The sequence below is a fragment of the Salmo trutta genome, chromosome 19, assembly GCF_901001165.1.
Source record: "Salmo trutta chromosome 19, fSalTru1.1, whole genome shotgun sequence".
Lineage (NCBI taxonomy): Eukaryota > Metazoa > Chordata > Actinopteri > Salmoniformes > Salmonidae > Salmo > Salmo trutta.
The window spans coordinates 53,853,569-53,872,031 of record NC_042975.1 but is presented as its reverse complement, the minus strand read 5'-3'; the positions used below and the strand labels follow the sequence as shown (position 1 = coordinate 53,872,031).

The following is an 18,463-nucleotide window of genomic DNA, read 5'->3' as shown; positions in this document are numbered from 1 at the left end:
ATAAACGCAACATGCAACAATTTCAATGATTTTACTGAGTTTCAGTTCATATAAGGAAATCAGTTAATGAAATAAATTAATTAGGCCATAATCTATGACTTCACATGACTGGAAATACAGATATGCATCTGTTGGTCAAAGACACCTTTGAAAAAAAGGTAAGGGCGTGGATCAGAAAACCAGTAAGTAACTAGTGTGACCACCATTTGCCTCATGCAGCGCAACATCTCCTTCGCGTAGAGTTGATCAGGCTGTTTATTGTGGCCTGTAGAATGTTGTTCCACTCATTGTCCATGGCTGTGCGAAGTTGCTGAATATTGGCGGGAACTGGCCAACTGTCGTACATGACGATCCAGAGCATCCCAAACATGCTCAATGGGTGACATGCCTGGTGAGTATGCAAGCAATTGGAAGAACTAGGATATTTTCAGCTTCCAGGAATTGTGTACAGATCCCTGAGACATGGGGCCGTGCATTATCATGCTGAAACAAGAAGTGATGGCGGCGGAAGAATGGCACGTCAATGGGCCTCAGGATCTCATCACGGTATCTCTGTGCATTCAAATTGACATTGATAAAATGCAATTGTGTTCATTGTCCATAGCTTATGCCTGCCCATTCCATAACCCCACCGCCACCATGGGGCACTCTGTTTACAACGTTGACATTAGCAAACCACTCGCCCACACAACGCCATACATGCTCGCTGTCTGCCATCTACCCGGGTACAGTTGAAACCGGGATTCATCCGTGAAGTGCATACATCTCCGGCGTGCCAGTGGCCATCGAAGGTGAGCATTTGCCCACTGAAGTCGTTTACGACGCCGAACTGCAGTCAGGTCAAGACCCTGGTAAGGACGACGAGCACGCAGATGAGCTTGCCTGAGACGGTTTCTGACAGTTTTTTGCAGAAATTATTCGGTTGTACATACCCACAGTTTCATCAGCTGTCCGGGTGGCTGGTCTCAGACTATCCCGCAGGTGAACAAGCCGGATGTGCAGGTCCTGACCTGGTGTGGTTACACGTGATCTGTGGCTATGATGCCGGTTGAACATACTGCAAATTCTCTAAAATTACGTTTAAGGTGGCTTATGGTAGAGAAATTAACATTCAATTCTCTGCCAACAGCTCTGGTGGATATTCTTGCAGTCAGCATGCCAATTGCATGCTCCTACAAAACTTGAGACATCTGTTGGGTGACAAAACTGCACATTTTAGAGTGGCCTTTTATTGTCCCCAGCACAAGGTGCACATGAAATGATCATGCTGTTTAATCAGCTTCTTGATATGCCACAGCTGTCAGGTGGATAGATTATCTTGGCAAAGGAGAAATGCTCAGTAACAGGGATGTAAACAAATTTGAGCACAACATTTTAGAGAAATAATATTTTTGTGCGTATCGTTCTGGGATCTTATTTCAGCTAATGAAACATGGGACCAACACTTTACATGTTGCATTTATATATTTGTTCAGTGTAGAAATTCCAGGCACCCTCAGATTGTAACATTTTATTTTGTATGGCAAGCCATGATTATTTTTCCCTTTCCAAGAATGGCCGTCTGGACATCAATATTGCCTCCATTGGTGATGCCTATGGCCAGAGTTTTTCCTGGTTAGACCAAATGGTCAGGAAAAACTCCTGGCCTTAGTGATGTTGAGTTGAATCTATGCCTTACAGTTCTGTGTGGTATTGAATGCAGTGCAGTTGCTGACAAGGATCCATGTTAGAGCCACTCGTAGAACTTTGATCAGTGTTCAGGAAACAACTAACTACACAGACAGCTGAATATGAAAGGACCGTTACCCACTAGGCAGAGCACAGCCTGGGCCCAAAACTTCCACTGTAGTGTGTGTACCGAATCATCCATCTTGAGCCATTTCTCTTCTTTCATCCTCTTCCTCAGGTTGGAGGGGCCTTCTCTCTCTTGTTATTTCTCTCCACCCATCCCTAATGTACTGCCCTTCATACCTCCATCCCGTTTGAACTGAGAAAGTGGGAAAAAGAGAAACAGTTCCAACTACAAAATGAGAAACAACAGAGTGAGAAACAAATTAAAACATCACATTTCAATTCACAAGAGCCTTCCTCACCTGTTTTATCTCTCTCTCATCCCACATCTCTCACCTAGTGTCCCTGTTAGAAAGACAGGAGGGGTTGGTGACACACACAGGTTCTCTTTCTTACACACACACACACACACACACACACACACACACACACACACACACACACACACACACACACACACACACACACACACACACACACACACACACACACACACACACACACACACACTTCATACTCAGAGAGACAATACTTACTGCTGCAGAGTGACTCAATTTATCAAAACGGAACTTTAAGTTGGATCTAGGAGAACTCTTATTCTTTAACTCTAGATTGAAAAGAGAAACAAAACAAGCATTTATAAACAAACATTTCCTCTGATGTAATAACTAAGAAATATTTACGTTAAGTTAGAAAAGTATGATTATTAAAAGCACAGGAAGCTGTTGTCGTGGTTACCTGTGGGGCTGCGACACATAATGACAGGGGTCCCTGAACTCTGACCTTCAACAGTGAGGGAGGGGCTGTGAACAGAAGGGAACACTGAGGGTGCCAGGGTGTTCTAGAGAAAGAAATGGGGAGGGATGGAGAGATGTAGAGAAGGGATAAAGTGAAAAATACACTACACATACCCACATTCTCATTCTCTTTGAAGTACGCACACACGCACACACACACTCAAACAAACAGGTCCCACTCACAGAGTCAGTGTCGGTGGCCTCTCCCTCTCCTGCTGCACTGCTGAAGCTATTTGTACTAGATGAGGAGCGTGAGACGTTAGTCCTACTGGCACTGCACTCATTCAACTTTACACTGCTGGGCCTGGGGGGGGGTGTAAGAGAGACGTTAGTCCTACTGCTCCCCCTTAACTTTATACTGTTGGGCCTAGAAAGAGAGAGAGAGAGAGAGAGAGAGAGAGAGAGAGAGAGAGAGAGAGAGAGAGAGAGAGAGAGAGAGAGAGAGAGAGAGAGAGAGAGAGAGATCCAATTTGGGGGAAACACGCACACACACCTTTCCTTAAGGGAGGCCTCTGGAGAGCTGGGGTTAGAGAGGGTCTCTGACCTCACTTCCTGCGTGGGGTGGCCAGTATCAAAGCTTCTCTGGTCACTATGGAGACTGTAAAGGACAAAAGCGGCACTATCATGTACTAAATCTTTTTATCTTAATTGTTTTAACAGAGTCCCATTGAGACCAAGGTCTCTTTTGCTAGGGAGCCCTGTGTCGTACAATTACATAACAAATTCCAAATAGGAAATACACCAGAAATACAAATACAAACAAAAAAACAGTCATGAAAAACGATTCCATTCCTCAATGAACACTCTGAACTGCCCGAAAGGCACCAACACATTCATTACATCTATAGATGTGATCTACATCTATAGTCTCTGTGTGTCTGTGTCCTACCTGCGATGATTGTGGTTATGTCTCTCTGTCTGGCTGTCTATACTGAGCAAACGAGGGAAAAGACCAGAGCGACGTTTCACTGGAGACTTAACATTAGTTGCCTGAGAGAGAGAGGAGTAGGGAAGAAGTAGGAAAAAGAGAGCCAGATGGGTGAGAAGTTGTAACAGCATTTTTATCAACTATATGACACTGTCCCCCTGTCCTCGCCTTTTTAACCACCCATCATCCCCACTCCCCCCTACTCTCTCCCACCTCCTGACCCCTGCCTTCACTTCTAACCCCCCCCCCCCCCTCACATCAGAGCTGCTGTGGAGCAGAACCCCTCCACTCAGACTGGTAGACAGGCCACCGCCACCTCCTCCACCCTTTGCCATCATCTCCATGGAGACACTCCTTCCTCGCATCGCCCTCTGAGAGGGGGAGAGAGAAAGAGAGAGAGAAAATGTATTCTTGTTTAGTCATTAATTAATGCCCTTTTGAGTTAAAATATGTGGAGGTAGGAGAGAGGGAAACATGAAAAGAGAGAGATAGTTGTGTGTGTGTCTGACCTTGATGGACTCCAGCAGTCCTCCGTGGCCGTGTCCATTCTCCGCCCGCTCCTCCTCGGGGCCAATGCCCACTCCCAGCATGCGCTGGGTGTGTCTGTGCAGCTCGTCATGTAGACCGTCGAGCAGGGCCGCCCGCGTCCGCTCCTACACACACACGCAAGTAATATAAACCCCATAAAATGCACTTAAATATGTTATACATTTGACCTGAGGTAAAATCTTGACCTTGTGGTCTTAGACTTGGGAGACCATTCAAGACCACATGAACACGGTTTTGGCATGGGTCTGGGGTTGTCCTCCTAGGTTTAGGTGAGTCTGAGACTCCCTCTGTAGTACGCAATGTGCTTACCATACAATTTAATCATTAAAATAACTTATTTATTACCCACCTCCAGCCTGGCGAATCTGTCACTCTTGTAGCAGGCATTTTCTGCATTGATCAACTTAGTGAGAAGATACTCTCTGAACTCTGGACCCTGGAGGGAGAGAGAAGAAAAAACAGACAAATGTAACAAATGGTCTCAAAGCCCAGAGCAATTATTCATGAATAGGTAAAAGCTGAAATCTATTTGAATTCTCTCAGAATAGACAATGTTTCCTAAATCTCTTCAGGCTGCTCTCACCTTTTTAAACACTGCTGGACTGGGGAGGGGCGGGCCAAATGAAGGTACACCCTCTCGGGCCGTGACTGACACCTGTCAATCATAACCATAATGACCAGAGTTGTCATCATGTGCGTGTGTATGTTAGGTTAGAGAAAGGGTAGACAACTTGATTCAGCCATAGGCTGATTTTTGTCAGAACAGATGGTCGGGGGGCCAGAACATAATTATAATAAATTGTACAATGCAAATTGACCCAAACTAAGCCCAAAAATTAACTGAATTTGAAAATAACAATAATTTCATACAATCACGTGGGAATACTTGGGAACAGATTTCCAAAATTAAACAAATGATTTGTTGAATTCCTGGTGATTTTACAAAACGACCCCCCCCACCCAAAAAAATCAACGTTATTATAGATTCTTTTACAAAAACATATTTTGGGTGCCCAAAAATATTACTTGCGGTGTGGCCGACCCCTGGGTTAGAGTGTGTGTGTTTGTTCAGTACCTTGTAGGTGGTTTGTTGGGTACAGGGGTTGTCCACCTGCACCAGTATGAAGGCGTGGAGGAAGTTTGAGGCAATCATGTCTGCTACGAAGGGTGTGGCCTCTTCCTGGAACACCACTCCTACGATGTCATTTCCTATGTGTCGCTTCCTCTGGAGCTGTAGGGGCGGGGTTACTCTCATCAATTTCTATTTCATCAAAAGTTACGAACCAATGTTTTGGTACCAAGCTACTACCTTTGTCAGGGTTTCTTTCAAATACTTATTTTGATGTATCACATGTGGGAGTTAGCTAGGAACTCCTACTCTCTCAGAAGTACCTATTAAAAGCGTCTGTTGGAGACAGGTGACCCTCACTTCCATAAAAGGACCCACTCTCCCGCCCTCTGGTTATTCTCGCTTCTCTTTGTCACAAAGAGTGTCACTCACTACTCTAGCTCTCCTAATATTGACTGGATACCTGTTGCCTGCTTAATCTTCTCACATGCAAACCTTGAAGGATATTGCTGCCAAGCTTAGGTCTTCAGAGCCTGTCGAGAGGGCTTAGGTGTCTTTTTGTGGAGCAAAACTTTTTGTGCAAGATACTACGCTGTGTACAGACCCCCCTGCGCACTCAATGTCATCAAGATACATAGAGTTTCCTTGTAGGCCTATTTGGCGGGGAAACTGTGAAGCGAGCTGTAAGCCTATTTCCTGTTTCTGAGTCTTTTATTAAAGAATGTCAAACAATATAGTCTGTTGGCTGCTTTTTATTAAGTCATGTAGCTGTTTTTATATGGCAAAAAGTAAATGTGTTCATATGGGCAGAATGTTATCTATAGGCTATAGTATACCTGAATTTTGATCAGTTATGAAAATAAAACAGTTAATGTGGAAAAATTTATTTTGATAAAAGAGACAAAAATATGATCTTTGTCACATGACCATATAAATCAAAACATTGTGATTTTAGAGAGACAATGTAACAATAATCTATGATTAAGGGGACTACAGTCAATCTGTTACTGGGCTCTCACCATCATCATTAGGCTATTCACATAATTAAAATGAATTCACATGCACAATGCTCCGGGAGAAAAAAAGTGTTCTGATTGTATAACATTTTAAAATCCAGTTGCTTGGAAAACACAACTCTCCTGTTGTCACAGATGGAGAGAGGATGTTCTCAGCTTTCTGTAGGTAAACTTTTTATTTCTCTTTTTATTTCTGTTGAGCTTAATATCAACTATTTTACAGAGAAGATAATGCGCATTGGTCATTACGAGTGCATAGGACTAATAGGGCAGTAGGCTACATTTAACTTTTTTTTTACATTAAATATTCTGTTAGATTAAAACAATTCCATATGTTAGCGTGATGGAGAAAATGTTAATGGGCTGGTGCCACCATCTGAAAAAGGATGTCTGAAATTGTTAGTCTGGAGTCTGCTACAAGGGGAATGTCCTCTGTATGGACAAGTTTTAATATTGTAGCGGACAAAGATGAGAAGAACGTTGATTCGGCCAAATGCAGGCTACTGTGCAACTCGCTATTCAGGTAGGATGCAATTTTGGAACTTTAATTTATTTATTTGTTAATATTTTTAAATAACTTGTTTTATCATTATTATTATTGTGTATCATTGTTATTTTTGTAGGCCTATTTATTAATGTAATTAATCTAGTTCTTTAAATATGCAAAAAGTGTTTTGTTTCATTCTGTTGAGACATTTTTGTTGGTTAAATTAAGTTTGATCTGTCTTTTTAATTGTGCTCCATATTTACATTAAGATCGGTTATAAGTAGGGGAAACTGGGGATGGTTGTAACATGGGATAGTTGTAACACTCAATATTTCTAATCAGGAACAAGCTAGAATCATGTGACTCACTGTTCACATGCTCAATTTAGTCCTCAACCCTCATGTGAAAAAGTAAGACCCTGTGATAGGCTTTGATACATTTTGAGGTAAGAAAGAAAATGCTTTGACCAAATTTTTGTGAGCTTTATAACCAGTTTGTAGCCACACTGGTTTATAACCAGTGTGTATATATACACTGAGTATAAAAAAATGAAGAACACCTGCTCTTTCCATGACATAGACTGAGCAGGTGAATCCAGGTGAAAGCTATGATCCTTTATTGATGTCACTTGTTAAATCCTCTTCAATCAGTGTAGATGAAGGGGAGGAGACAGATAAAATAAGGATTTTTAAGCTTTGAGGCAATTGAGACATGGATTGTGTATGTGAGACATTCAGAGGGTAAATGGGCAAAACAACATATTTAAGTGCCTTTGAACGGGGTATGGTAACAGGCGCATCGGTTTGTGTCAAGAACTGCAATGTTGCTGGGTTTTTCACGCTCAATAGTTTCCTGTGTGTATCAAGAATGGTCCACCACCCAAAGGACATCCAGCCAACTTGACAACTGTGGGAAGCATTGGAGTCAACATGGGCCAGCATCCTTATGGAACGCTTTCGACACCTTGTAGATTCCATGCCCCAACGAATTGAGGCTGTTCTGAGGGCGGGGGGGGGGGGGACTATTAGCCTTAGATGTAATGTCCCCTGAGCCTATGTGACGTAGGATGTGAAATCTGACACCACTTGAAGCTGGGATGTACGTCCTACCATTTAGTTTGCTCTTCCAGCTGTCCATCAACTCCTGGCTGAACCCTACGTCACAGCCACTGACAAAGCACATGCCTGCAATCCTTACATTGTAGCACAGCAGGAGAGAGTGGTTTCAGTACTGTACTGTAGCAATTCAGAGATTGATTTATAGCCATTAATCTAAAATAATTTAAAACAAAAAACACTTTGTCATACACAGACAATATTAATATGAAATGAAAGGTGAGTTCCTAATGGGTTCAGGAAGCCAAGCTAGAGCTATGTGAGACATTCATAGTGGTAGGGGCAGACATTTTATAATATTTAGAATGCATAAAAATCATTCACTTGAGTTTTTGTCCTCAAAAGTGACTGCACCTGTCACACACTGATCTGTTTCACCTGTCTTTGTGCTTGACTCCACCCCATTCCAGGTGTCGCCCATCTTCCTCATTATCCCCAGTGTATTTATACCTGTGTTGTCTGTTTGTCTATTGCAAGTTCATCTTGTCTTGTCAAGCTTACCAGCATGCTTTTCCGTGCGCCTGCTTTCCTAATCTCTCTTTTTCTAGTCCTCCCGGTTCCGACCCGTTCTCCCTGCCCTGACACTGAGCCCTCCTGCCTGACCATTCAGCCTGCCTTGACCTCGAACCTGCCTGCCCCCACTGTACCTTTCGGACTCTGACCTGATTAATGAACTTCTGCCTGTCCCCGACCTGCCCAATGCCTGCCCCTTGTATTTCAATAAATATCAGAGACTCAAACCATCTGCCTCTGGTGTCTGCATCTGGGTCTCGCCCTGTGTCGTTTGAACACCTCAGCAATTTATAACTATTTTTGATATTAAGTTGAGATTTGAACCTCCGACAGTTGAATTTGAGTTGAGGAAGAATGCTTTAGGACTACCAGAGTTACTGCTATAATCAAACAATATAATGCTTATCTTTAAAACAAATATTCTGATAGAAAATGAACTAATTAGCCTCCTCCTGTACGCCTATATCTGTATAGCCGACGCAGTAGCCTATCTGACATATCTATCTCTGTCTCTGGGCTAAGCCATAGCTTCTCTTCCTTTATATTCATTTTTTATATTAATATCATACAAAACAATAGGTTTTGCATATGCTACATATCGAAACACAAGGAATAGTGCTTTTGTAATTAGTTGTAGGCTGTTTTTAAGGACATAAATGTGGCTTGTTTGGCCAACATCCCTCGTTTATTGATGGCGCTGGCTGTGTGGGTGGACGCCCTAATGGATTACACACCCAGTGCATATTGATGACCAGTAAATGTCCCAAATGTCCAATACATTTAAATCTTCTTGGTCACTAGTCCGGAAAACTTGCTGTGCAGGTCAGTCACATTTCAGTCTCCAATTTTCAAATTGAAAAAAAATGCAGACAATTGACACAGACTTTCCATATTGGTGCCGATCACTAGTAGCCTAATAACACTCCTCCAAACTATGGCGAGATATTCAATGTTGCTGAGAAACATCATGTTTGAGACCCTCGAGGGAATTGGCCCGAGTAAGCCGCTATGCAATATCTAATCCAGTTACTCCCAAAGGGCTGTCTACTATTACGAGCGGATACAAGCTTCAGTTCGCTATGAAATCACCTCATTTTCTACTGGTTCTACTTAATTGGTGACAGGGGGCAGTATTCGGAAATTCAGATGATTAATGTGCCCAAATTAAACTGCCTGCTACTCGGGCCCAGAAGGTAGGATATGCATATCATTAGTGGATTTGAATAGAAAACACTCTGAAGTTTTGAAAACTGTTTGAATGATGTCTGTGAGTATAACAGAACTCATATGGTAGGCAAAAACCTGAGAAAAAATCCAACCAGGAAGTGGTTTGATGTTTTTCAAGTGATTCCCTATCCAGTATACAGTGTCAATTGGGTCATTTTGCACTTCCTAAGGCTTCCATTAGATGTCAACAGTCTTTGGAACGTTGTTTCATGCTTCTACTGTGACTGGGGAGAGAATAAGAGGTCCTGGAGTCAGATGACTGAGAGAATGACATGAGTTCAGTGGCGCGCACTCCCGTGAGAGTTAGCTGTGTTCCTTTTCTTTTTTGAAGACAAAGGAATCGTATGGTTGGAATATTATGGAAGATTTATGATAAAAACATCCTAAAGATTGATGCTATACATCGTTTGACTTGTTTCTACGAACGTAAATATAACTTTTTTTGACTTTTCGTCGTGACATTTTGCGCGCAGTGGACTAAACGCGCAAACAAAAAGGAGGTATTTGGACATATATATGGACTTTATCGAAACAAATGAACATTTATTGGGAACTGGGATTCCTGGGAGTGCATTCCAACGAAGATCATCAAAGGTAAGTGAATATTTATAATGTTATTTCTGAGTTTTGTTGACACCACAAAATGGCGGGTTGGTTTCGTCTCTGAGCACTGTACTCAGAACAGCCAGTGAAATAGCAGGGAGGCAAATTCATAACAACAAAAATCTCATAATTCAAATTTCTCAAACATACAACTATTATATCCCATTTTAAAGATAAACTTCTCGTTAATACAACCACAGTGTCCGATTTCAAAAAGGCTTTACGGTGAAAGCACACCATGCGATTATGTTATGTCAGCGCCTAGCCACAAAAATCCATACAGCCATTTTCCAAAGAAGGAGAGGTGTCACAAAAGTCAGAAAGAGTTCAAATTAATCACTAACCTTTGATGATCTTCATCTGGTGGCACTCCCAGGACTCCATGTTAGACAATAAATGTTTGTTTTGTTCGATAAAGTTAATCTTTATGTCCAAAAACCTCATTTGAAATTGGCGTGTTATGTTCAGAAATGCATTGTCTCAAACAAACATCCAGTGAAAATGCAGAGAGCCACATCAAATTACAGAAATACTCATCATAAACATTGATATAAGATACAAGTGTTGTACATACGATTAAAGATACACTTCTTGTTAATCCAGCCGCTGTGTTCGATTTCAAAAAGGCTTTACGGTGAAAGCACACCATGTGATTATGTTAGGGCAGCGCCTAGCCACAAAAACCATACAGCCATTTTCTAACCAAGGAGAGGTGTCACAAAAGTCAGAAATAGCATTAAAATGAATCACTTACCTTTGATGATCTTCATCTGATGGCACTCCCAAGTCTCCATGTTAGACAGTAAATGTTTGTTTTGTTCGATAAAGTTCATCTTTATGTCCAAATACCTCCTTTGTGTTCACGCGTTTAGTCTAGTAATCCAAATGCACAAAGTTTAGACGAAAAGTCAAAAAAGTTCCACTTGAGTTTGTAGAAACATGTCAAACAATGTTTCTAATCAATCCTTAGGGTGTTTTTGTCAAAAATATGAAATAATGTTTCAACCGGACAATACTATTTTCATTAGAAAGGAAAGGGAATGGAGCTCACGGCCACACGTGTGACTAAACTAAAGGCTTTCACCTGGGCCATCTGCTTTGAGTGCTCTTATTCTCTCCCCTTTCACAATAGAAGCCAGAAACAACTTCTAAAGACTATTGACATCTAGTGGAAGCCTTAAGAAGTGCAATCTGACCCCACAGACACTGGATATTCAATAGGCATTCACTTAAACTACAAACCTCAGAATTCCCACTTCCTGGTTGGATTTTTCTCAGGTTTTCGCCTGCCATATGAGTTCTGTTATACTCACAGACATTATTTTACAGTTTTGGAAACTTTAGAGTGTTTTCTATCCAATTGTACTATTATGTGCATATTCTAGCTTCTGGGCCTGAGTAACAGGCAGTTTACTCTGGGCACGCTTTTCATCCAACTCCCCAATGCTGCCCCCTATCCCTAAAGAGTTGGTCATTCTTCCGCTTTCTCGGCCTGCCGAGGCACCGACAGTGGCCATCCGAATACCCATACTGGGCTCCCCTGATTTAAATAAAAGTACAAAAAAATTATAATACTTGTTTCGATGTATCACATGTAGGGATTTGACCAACTCCCGTATCATAAAACATGCTCTCTGAAGCCAGGGTATTCCCAACATCAGCAACCCTCAGATGTTCCGTAACTAAGAAGTACTTACCGAGAAGGTGTAGAGACACACTGAGTACTATTTAAACAATTTCACATACCATAAAACTGTTAGTATAGCATGTGAAATATTGAAAATAGTATTCTAAATGTGTCATCGAATGTGCGATTACATTGACTCCCGCCATTCGTTAATTTTGGTACAGCGTGTCAATTAATCTGATTGTCAGCTGCTGTCAAAGTTCAGAAAAGTTGAGTGAATTCTACTAGATAACACACAGAAATGAGTATGCAGTTTAAGTATGTAGTATGCTAGTATGGGTATTCGGACCCGGCCAGTGATACAGTTTATCTATAACTGTAGTCTCTAAGGGGGCCACGTCATTTACACCCAGACTCTAAGCTTTTAGCTCATTCTGGGACATGTTTATTGTGCTTAAAATCCTTTCACAGCAGCTATTAACCGCTGGAAAGTGTGAAGACGTAATAGTCCTCCTTCTTTCCCTTTATTACTGCCCTTAGCGTCCCTAAGCGTATGGGTGGACTGTGCTCTACCAGCCACTGTTCATGCCCACAGTATATACAGGGGTTTTTCAAGTTTAATTACCTAACCCCATTTTTGGTCTGGGTCAACTTTTTCCCCTTGTCTCACCTTGGAGCCTATGGCTTTTCCTCTGTCGCCTTACCCAGAAACTGAAGGCGGATTTTCCTAATTTGGTGGAGACCTGAGGAACCTCAAGAGTTAACCAATCCTGTGAACGGGTTTGGTAACTGAAAGAGAATTTAAGGTTATGTAACCCCGGTTCTCTCATAATAGGAGTGCGATGTATCACTGCATTATAGCAAGATAAGCATGCTTGAGAATAACCAAAGGGCGGGAGAGTGGCTCCTTTTATGGAAGTGATGGTCTCTCCTCTTTCGCCAGAAGGAATTCACACCCCTTGACTTTTTCCACATTTTGTTGTGTTACAAAGTGGGATTAAAATGGATTTTTTGTCAACAATCTACTCAAAATACTCTGTAATGTCAAAGAGGAAAAAAAATCTAACATTTGAAATTAGTGGATTCAGCTATCTCAGCCACACCCCTTGAAATTAGTGGATCAAATCAAATCAAATTGTATTGGTCACATACACCTGTTTAGCAGATGTCATTGTGGGTGTAGCGAAATGCTTGTAAATTCAGCTATCTCAGCCACACCCATTGCTGACAGGTGTATAAAATCGAGCACTCGGCCATGCAATCTCCATAGACAAACATTGCAGTAGAATGACCTTACTGAGGACCTCAGTGACTTTCAACGTGGTACAGTCATAGCATGTCACCTTTCCAACAAGTCAGTTCGTCAAATGTCTGCCCTGCTAGAGATGGCCAACTGTAAGTGCTGTTATTGTGAAGTGGGATCGTCTAGGAGCAACAACGGTTCAGCCGCAAAGTGGTAGGCCACACAAGCTCACAGAACGGGATCGCCGAGTGCTGAAGCGCATATCGCGTAAAAATCCTCTGTCCTCCATTGCAACACTCACTACCGAGGTCCAAACTGCCTCTGAAAGCAATGTCAGCACAATAACTGTTTGTCAGGAGCTTCATGAAATGGGTTTCTATGGCCGATCAGCCACGCACAAGCCTAAGATCACCATGTGCAATGCCAAGCATCGACTGGAGTGGTGTAAAGCTTGCCGCCATTGGACTCTGGAGCAGTGGAAACGTTCTCTGGAGTGATGAATCCCGTTTCACCATCTGGTAGTCCGATGGACGAATCTGGGTTTGGTGGATGCCAGGAGTACGCTACCTGCCCCAATGCATAGTGCCAACTGTAACGTTTGGTGGAAGAGGAATAATGATCTGGGGCTGTTTTTCATTGTTCGGGCTAGGCCCCTTAGTTCCAGTTAAGGGAAATCTTAATGCTGCAGCATACAATGACATTCTAGATGATTCTGTGCTTCCAACTTTGTAGCAACAGTTTGGGGAAGGCCGTTTGCTGTTTCAGCATGACAATGCTCCCGTGAGGTCCATATAGAAATTATTTGTCGAGATCGGTGTGGAAAAACGTGGCTGGCATGCACAGAGCCCTGACCTCAACCCCATCGAATGCCTTTGGGATAAATTGGAACGGCGAATGCGAGCCAGGCCTAATCGCCCAACATCAGTCCCCGACCTCACTAATGCTCGTGGCTGAATGGAAGCAAGTCCCCACAGCAATGTTCCAACATCTAGTGGAAAGCCTTCCCAGAAGAGTGAAGGCTGTTATAGCAGCAAAGAGGGGATCAACTCCATATTAATACCCATGATTTTGGAATGAGATATTCGACAAGCAGGGGTCCACACACTCTTGGCCATGTAGTGTATCTTGATTAGATAAGTATTCAACCCCCTGAGTCAATACATGTTAGAATCACCTAAGGCAGTGATTACAGCTGTGAGTCTTTCTGGGTAAGTCTCTAAGAGCTTTGCACACCTGGATTGTACAATATTTGTACATTATTCTATTTAAAATTCTTCAAGCTCTGTTAAGTTGGTTGTTGATCATTACTTTGCCATTTAAGTCTTTTTATTTGTATTATTATTATTGAATGATAAAACATACAATCTAATTACAGTGAAGCTGCTCAACATTTACATTACATTCATTCATCTAACAGACTCCCATCCAGAGCGACCCACAGAAGCATCCAGGATCAACGCCCTGCTCAAGGGCACGTCGACAGATCTCCCACAGGGTAAAAAACAGGAACCCGAACCAGCAAACTTTCAGCCACCGGCCCAAGCTCCCAACTGCCAGGCCACCAGCCCTCCAAGATCACCCCCACAGTTCCCTGAGAGCTGCTCCGCAACCCCCCCCCCCCCCACCCCGAGATTACGCTTTGTATCCCAAACAATAAGGGGATTTGCTGAAACTATATTGTACTGAATTGTTTTTAGAAATTCTTTTGTCTTAGGTAAAAATAAATTGTCCTCCAGTAGACTTCGATAAAATGTCCAATATCTCCGTCCACGTGGAAATTCTGTAAGAGTTATGTGAAGGCCGATTAGACGATGATCCGATTGCATTCTGTCTCATATCAATATTTTTTAACCTTTGATGCAAGAGAGAAACAGACAAGAAAGTAGTCAAGACGACTAGCTTGATTAAGTCTCCTCCATGTATATCTCACTGGTTCAGGGTTTTTTAGTCTCCAAATATCAATTTTCAAGTCTTGCCAAAGATTTTCAAGCTGATTTAATTCAAAACTGTAACTAGGCCACTGAGGAACATTGAATGTTGTCCATCTTCAGTTCTCATATCGCAGCCATTAAACTCTAACTGTTTTACAGTCACCATTAGCCTCATGGTGAAATCCCTGAACAGTTCCCTTACGCTCCGGCAACAGAGTTAGGAAGGACGGCTGTATCTTTGTAGTGACTAGGTGTATTGATACACCATCCAAAGTGTAATTCATAATGTCACCGTGCTTAAGGGATATTCAATGTCTGCTTTTTTTTACCATCTACCAATAGGTGCCCTTCTTTGTGAGGCATTGGAAAACCTCCATGGTCTTTGTGGTTGAATCTGTGTTTGAAATTCACTGCTTGGCTGAAGGACCTTACAGATAATTGTATGTGTGGGGTACAGAGATGAGGTAGTCATTCAAAAATCATGTTAAACAATCCTGAACTTATTTAGGCTTGTCATTACAAAAGGGTTGAATACTTATTGACTCAAGACATTTCAGCTTTTAATTTTTATGACATTTCAAAAAATATCTAAAAACATCTTTCCACTGACATTATGGGGTATTGTGTGTAGGCCAGTGACACAAAATGTGGAAAAAGTCAAGGGGTGTTAATACTTTCTGAAGGCACTGTAGGTACTTAAAAAAATTACTAGCTGGAGCTCGCTGGTTACTTAATGCTGATTTGATTGGATCTGCCCACTATAACTGCTTGTCCAGTTAGAACATGAGGCCTGTGAGGGAACATTTTATTGTCTGAAGAGATAAGCCTTGAATTGTAAACAGCATCTCCTCTCACTCCATCTTGGTTCGTGCAGGTGACTGTGACCTCCTCCTCAGACCAATTGGCAGTACGCCCAGAAAATTGCTCTGGGAACCAAAAGGAGTATCTCAGTTTCAAGGTCCCAGCTTTGCGAGAAGAAGCCTTGTGAGATGTCAGTCAGTCACGTGCAGAAACCAATGTTAATGATGAATAATGAATCATGTAAATCATGCTTACATGACTTGGTTGTGTTGTAGTATAAGAAGACTGAAAGAGAACACCCTCTTCAGAGTTTTCATCAAGCTTGGATTGATGAATAATAATTATCACTGGCTGTGATAATAAATATTGATTAATTTACTTTGAGTTTGAGTTCTTAGTGGTGAATTTCCACAACAGGCCCATATCTGTATACTTGGTTGTCAGCACACATGGATGCACAAACGGACACACACACGGTTACACACACAGACAAAGCTGCTTCCATTAAATGTATTTTATGTGTGGTTCTAAAAGGGAAAGAACAAATACACTCATGAGGACTCATCCATACAATAATAAAACACAAGCATAATTATTCATAATGAGAAGCCTACATGCAAAGGTAGAGAGATGTGTAAACATATGGAATAAACATGCTAATGAAGGAATAAACTAAGCTAACATATGGACTTGTTTAAAGATGGTCATACCAAGCATAATTTTGCTATTTGATTTGGAAATTGATGAAACATTGAATTTGGCCTTACTGCTATTAGTCCATAGAAACGCATTGAATAACAGATTCATACATGGAAAAACAGACCGTCCAAAAATAAATCAAAAGGAAGTTTGTTTTAAAGTCTTAGATCTGAGAGATCAGGAGATTAGAAACTTTTTTTATGCATATAAAAAAAATGGGGGGCATTAAACTACTTCCCAATACACTGAGTGTACAAAACAGTATGAACACCTGCTCTTTCCATGTCAGACTGACCAGGCGAAAGCTATGTATACTGCTATGTATATTATATACTGTTTTCTTGGGAACTGGCCCAGATCCCCGTGATTTGTGTGAAGAGGAGGCGGAGACAAAGGGTCCGGAGGGTATGCTGCCTTCTGAGAATTCGTAGGCGATCAAATAAACCCCCACTTCCTTCCATTCTTCTAGCAAACGTGCAATCTTTGGAGAATAAAATAGATGACCTACGAGGAAGATTAAACTACCAATGGGACATTCAAAACTAATATCTTATGCTCCACGGAGTTGGGCTGAACGACAACACTATCAACATACAGTCGTGGCCACACATTTTGAGAATGACACAAATATTAATTTCCACAAAGTTTGCTGCTTCAGTGTCTTTAGATATTTTTGTCAGATGTTACTATGAAATACTGAAGTACAATTACAAGCATTTCATAAGTGTCAAAGGCTTTTATTGACAATTACATGAAGTTGATGCAAAGAGTCAATATTTGCAGTGTTGACCCTTCTTTTTCAAGACCGCTGCAATCCACCCTGGCATGCTGTCAATTAACTTCTGGGCCACATCCTGACTGATGGCAGCACATTCTTGCATAATCAATGCTTAGAGTTTGTCAGAATTTGTAGGTTTTTATTTGTCCACCTGCCTCTTGAGGATTGACCACAAGTTCTCAATGGGATTAAGGTCTGGGGAGTTTCCTGGCCATGGACCCAAAATATTGATGTTTTGTTCCCCGAGCCACTTAGTTATCACTTTTGCCTTATGGCAAGGTGCTCCATCATGCTGGAAAAGGCAGTGTTCATCACAAAAACTGTTCCTGGATGGTTGGGAGAAGTTGCTCTCGGAGGATGTGTTGGTACCATACTTTATTCATGGCTGTGTTCTTAGGCAAAATTGTGAGTGAGCCCACTCCCTTGGCTGAGAAGCAAGCCCACACATGAATGGTCTCAGGATGCTTTACTGTTGGCATGACACAGGACTGATGGTAGAGCTCACCTTGTCTTCTCCGGACAAGATTTTTTCCGGATGCCCCAAACAATCGGAAGGGGGATTCATCAGAGAAAATTACTTTACCCCAGTCCTCAGCAGTCCAAATCCCTGTACCTTTTGCAGAATATCCGTCTGTCCCTGATGTTTTTCCTGGAGAGAAGTGGCTTCTTTGCTGCCTTTCTTGACACCAGGCCATCCAACAAAAGTCAGATGCACTCACACCTGCCTGCTGCTATTCCTGAGCAAGCTCTGTACTGGTGCTTCCCCGATCCCGCAGCTGAATCAACTTTAGGAGATGGTCCTAATGCTTGCTGGACTTTTTTGGGCGCCCTGAAGCCTTCTTCACAACAATTGAACCGCTCTCCTTGAAGTTCTTGATGATGCAATAAATGTTTGATTTCGGTGCAATCTTACTGGCAGCAATATCCTTGCCTGTTAGGCCTTTTTGTGCAAAGCAATGATGACGGCACGTGTTTCCTTGCAGATAACCATGATTGACAGAGGAAGAACAATGATTCCAAGCACCACCCTCCTTCTGAAGCTTCCAATCTGTTATTCGATCTCAATCAGCATGACAGAGTGATCTCCAGCCTGTCCTTGTCAACACTCACACCTGTGTTAATGAGAGAATCACTGACATGATGTCAGCTGGTCCTTTTGTGGCAGGGCTGAAATGTAGTGGACATGTTTTTTGGGAGATTCAGGTCATTTGCATGGCAAAGAGGAATTTGCAATTAATTGCAATTCATCTGATCACTCTTCATAACATTCAGGAGTATATGCAAATTGC

At 42.0% G+C, this 18,463-nt stretch overlaps 1 protein-coding gene across 3 annotated transcripts in view; it reads right to left on the bottom strand.

Annotated features, from left to right (window-relative positions):
- Positions 1 to 1,497: 1,497 nt before the first annotated feature.
- The window catches only part of rap1gap2b (RAP1 GTPase activating protein 2b), a 93,749-nt gene continuing 76,783 nt past the window's right edge, over positions 1,498 to 18,463 (bottom strand). For all 3 annotated transcript variants that reach the window (XM_029701745.1, XM_029701746.1, XM_029701748.1), the window contains 12 exons: positions 5,141 to 5,296; positions 4,649 to 4,720; positions 4,415 to 4,501; positions 4,026 to 4,169; positions 3,774 to 3,887; positions 3,478 to 3,578; positions 3,082 to 3,186; positions 2,772 to 2,892; positions 2,530 to 2,632; positions 2,328 to 2,398; positions 2,094 to 2,136; positions 1,498 to 1,987 (listed from right to left, as the gene is read on the bottom strand). In XM_029701745.1, the coding sequence (XP_029557605.1) occupies positions 2,128 to 2,136; positions 2,328 to 2,398; positions 2,530 to 2,632; positions 2,772 to 2,892; positions 3,082 to 3,186; positions 3,478 to 3,578; positions 3,774 to 3,887; positions 4,026 to 4,169; positions 4,415 to 4,501; positions 4,649 to 4,720; positions 5,141 to 5,296 (1,083 nt within the window). In that variant the 3' untranslated portion in view covers positions 1,498 to 1,987; positions 2,094 to 2,127. The remainder of the gene's footprint in view (positions 1,988 to 2,093; positions 2,137 to 2,327; positions 2,399 to 2,529; positions 2,633 to 2,771; positions 2,893 to 3,081; positions 3,187 to 3,477; positions 3,579 to 3,773; positions 3,888 to 4,025; positions 4,170 to 4,414; positions 4,502 to 4,648; positions 4,721 to 5,140; positions 5,297 to 18,463) is intronic.